This window comes from Apaloderma vittatum, unplaced genomic scaffold (genome assembly GCF_000703405.1).
Source record: "Apaloderma vittatum isolate BGI_N311 unplaced genomic scaffold, ASM70340v1 scaffold13392, whole genome shotgun sequence".
In the NCBI taxonomy this organism is placed as follows: Eukaryota; Metazoa; Chordata; class Aves; order Trogoniformes; family Trogonidae; genus Apaloderma; species Apaloderma vittatum.
The window spans coordinates 22,611-26,476 of NW_009705339.1; the positions used below are offsets into that span (position 1 = coordinate 22,611).

At 46.6% G+C, this 3,866-nt stretch overlaps 1 protein-coding gene across 1 annotated transcript in view; it reads right to left on the reverse strand.

Moving 5' to 3' along the window:
* Positions 1–2,402, reverse strand: part of PPM1L (protein phosphatase, Mg2+/Mn2+ dependent, 1L) — a gene marked incomplete at its 5' end in the record, with an annotated part of 14,165 nt that extends 11,763 nt beyond the window's left edge. Inside the window, 1 exon segment of the mRNA XM_009865366.1 lies at positions 2,219–2,402. Coding sequence (XP_009863668.1) covers positions 2,219–2,402 — 184 coding nt within the window.
* Positions 2,403–3,866: the final 1,464 nt, after the last annotated feature.

Consider the following 3,866-nt stretch of genomic DNA (forward strand, 5'->3'; position numbering starts at 1 on the left):
CAACTGCTCGAGCCTGGAGCCGCCGGAGCGCTCGGGATCGCAACCAGTTGCGGTGACTCCGTTCAGCTGCCCCTTTCCTGAGCTCTGCTCGCCATCAGATCTTACTTCGAGAGCAGGTCACAGCGTTTCTGCTTCTGCAGTAAACAAGTGACATGATTAGAATGACGAGCGGGCTCCATCTCCGTGTTTTTAATCTCTAGAGGTGTCTCTGCCTGATTGGGAAGCTGAAATTCTGGCTTTTTATTTATGGTAAGTCGCACTTTCTCTCCTTTCTGAATGTGGGTACATACTGCGACTTTTCTAAACTAGTTATTTCTGTAGCTTCTCATTTCCACACGATTTTATTGCACGATATGAAGCCCCAAAAGTGTGTTTTAATCTTTATTTTCTCTGTACAAACACACTGTTTTCAATAAAGGAAAATGCTTTCTTTTTCCTCTGACAGGAGTCAGTAATTTCCTGCATTTTCTCCCTGCTTACAAACTTCTATCAATCAAAATGACTGAAGTGTCCAAGTGGCCACACGAGGGGAAAAGATTTACGTGACTCACTGGACTGGTAAATTCTGCGTCCAAAAAGTATAAACAGAAGCAAGAGCTTTCAAAGCTTATTTACTCACGTATCATCAAAACCAGGCCATAGGGGATTAAACAAATTTTCTGCACCCTCGTTTTAACTCTGTTGTCCTTCCATATGACTCTGAGCTCCTTAAATATGTGACACCCACGGTCTGCAAATGGCAGTTTAAGAGAATCAGGCTTATTTATTGGGTGAGTGCTTATATTTATCAATATAATTGATAGAGCAAGCGACCACTGCGATTACTTGAAGTTCCCAAAGCTCCCAGCCCTGGAAGCCACCAGAACGCAAACGGCATTTCAAGTCGCTTGAGATCAAAGTAGCTTAAGGGAATTGTATTGCCGGGGAGTGGGAGTCTGGACCAAGCTGATAAGTAGTCTGAGCGTTTGAAGTACTTCAGGGCTGCACCGCGGCAGGAGCACGAAGCGACAGGACAAAATAAGCCCAGCTCGGCGGTGCTTGGTTCTCCAGAGCTGGACCAGTGAGGAGAAACTGGGATGATCTGAGCGGGGCTCCACCTATCCAAAAAGTGATCCATGCAGGCTGGTCTCTGCCAAACAGAACGAAAAAACTCAATTCCGAGTTTGAGATTCTTGCCTAAAACAGCAGGAAGGAAACCTCAGAGCTGAGCCCAGCCTGGTCCCTCAAGGGCACCGCGGTGACAGGTACAGTCAGGGGAATAACAGAACAAGAAAGCGCCACCAGGGATTAAAAAAAAACCACAACAAAACAGGGACATACTAAGTGCAAACTGCCTTTTGTAGTACAAGGCAGCTCGAGGCTGGTTGGTGGGGCTGCGGCTGCAAGGAGCTGGTGTGTCACAGCTCTCAGCCAGAGCGGTTAAAGCACAGAAAAAAGAGCGCAGTGTCTTTCGGGGAGAAAGAAATGAAGGATGACGAGAGACGCGCTGCCAAGCCAGGCACGCACACGCCCAGAAAGTCGCTAAGATCGCGGGCAGGAGGCACGTCGCAGGTGCTGGTGGCTGTTTGCGAAGATCAGCAAAAACCATCAAGCATTTCTTTTTCACTCTGTAATTGTAAAGACGAGCACACGTCGCGACAACTCCGTGAAGGATCTCAAAGCTGGAAGACGTTTCTAACTACTTTAAACCAAAACGCTAGTAAAAAGCGTTCGCTACAACCAAGAAAACCTCCAAATTATTACGACGTAAATACCAAAACTGGAACTTCCTGTAACTACACTGTGAAAATGCCCCCAACGCTCTACAAATCACCTGGTTTTGGCTACCCACACGCATCGTGTCACGTTTATAAATAAGATTTTGTGCCTATCCAGGACACTCCTAGCTAGAAAGCCCCCAAAGCAGTCAGCAGCGAGGGGGAAAGCGGCAGAAACCAGGTCGCACAACTTGCAGAGATAATAAAGGAGCGCTGCTGTATCCATCAACGTCAGCGCGCCCCGCAGGACAAAGCGCTGGAAGGAAAAGAACTGGCCTTTCAGTTAGTTCGGATTCAATCATGGAAGCGGAAAATTTTCTATTTCAACTTGATTTTTGGAAGAAGAAATGTTTCACCGAGTCGCCTCATACCTTTCGAGGACAAAGCGCTAGTAGTCGGGCAGAAGGCTGAAAGCGAACATGTTTCTTTTCAGTAAATGCAATTTAGGAATGCAAATATACCTGCTTCGTCATAGGATACAGTCAATTTTTCCAGCATCTCTCGATCAATGGATAAAATCTGCTGCTCCAGGATGGTTTGGTAAGACAGCACGCTGTTCTCCTTGTCCTTCTCGTAGTCCTGAAGGTGTTGTTTTAGGACCTCAGGCAGGCGGGACTTCACATATTCTGCTGCTGACTATGTAGAAAAAAAGGCAAAAGGTTAAATTATTTTCGTTTTCTTTTGAAAAGCTTTATGTGTACCTATAGCAAAAATATTTTTCTGATATTTTAAATCATTAGCAAATGTAACCCCTCACAAAAATCGGGCTCAGATACCCTGGCGAGATCCAAACACAAACCAGCTTTTTGGGGTGTTTTTTAGCATCCCTGCCCTGCGAAAAAGTCCGTCTTTCTGGTGAGGGTTTCCTGCCAGCCTCAAGGCAAAAGAGAAAAATAAACGGTAGCCAAGCTGTGTTATTTCAGGCCTGGCACTGACCAGAAGTTACCTCTACTCAGCAACAGGCTCTTCCCGGGTTTATATTTAGTTTTCCAAAGTCAATTGCCGATTAAATTGCAGCCTTAAAATATCACCGAAGCCGCGTTCAATTTTTCTGCAAGCTAAGCCGTGGGAGACGAATGAAATTATTCTAGGAAATGGGAACGGAACTCTCCACATGAGTGCAGCATATTTAACGCTACATTTTAATAGCGGTTGTTTTCCAAGAGGATGCCAAAAGATACACTGTACGCTAATTACTCCAGTCCAAGTTCAAGCATTTGTGTTTAATGTGCCTTTGAGAAAAGGTTTTACTCTGCAGGGGGGTAGTTTTGTGCTCTAAGGCAGCAACTCTAAAGAGCAGAAAACAAAAGGGGAATTTATACCTATTAATTTGCTGAAGTATGTCTTGTGCCAGCCGAGCGAACGTTTGCATACCACCAGCTGAAAACACGGAAGGAAAAGTCACAGAATCACAGAATCACGTCATGGTAGGGCTTGGAAAGGGCCTCGAAAGACCATCTAGTCCAACCCCAACACACCAACACACCCGTCCCGTCCCAAAGACCTTGCGGCCCACAGAACAGCCAAGAGGCAGACGGGTCCAGGCAGACGGGACCACGCGTGCCCAACAGCCCTCGGCAAGTTCTTCCCCGAGGATTCAAGGTGGAGGATCACCCCCCACCCAGGTGGCATCTCCCGATCTCACGGGTGAGTTTTGGGGTTTTTTTCCCCCCCTTGGTGAGAAGCAAAACCCAAAGCTCCTGCTCAGTCCGCTGCCTTTCAGGTTACAGCTCGCTGGCGTTAAGGATTTAAACGGCGACGCGACGATGAAGCCGATAGAGAACGTTCTGTTCTGGCGAGAAAGGTGATCGGCCACCTCTGAGTAATGACATCCCGCGGCCACGGGACAAGCCGTACTCTGCTCTAGTCAGTACAAAAGTCATTTTATCTCCGTTTCAAAAAGTCTCTTCCAGGACTTGAAATATTGATAAAAGGAAAAGCGTGAGGGCAGGAGCGCGTGTGCTCATGCATGTGCTTCCTCTTCAAGACACCAAGAGTTTGACTGTACTGGGTGAATACAAATTAAACAACATTTGAAAAGGAAAGACCGATTTAAAAGGAAAGAGCATTTCCACATTCTTCCAGCTTATCTCCGTTCTCGCTGCATGG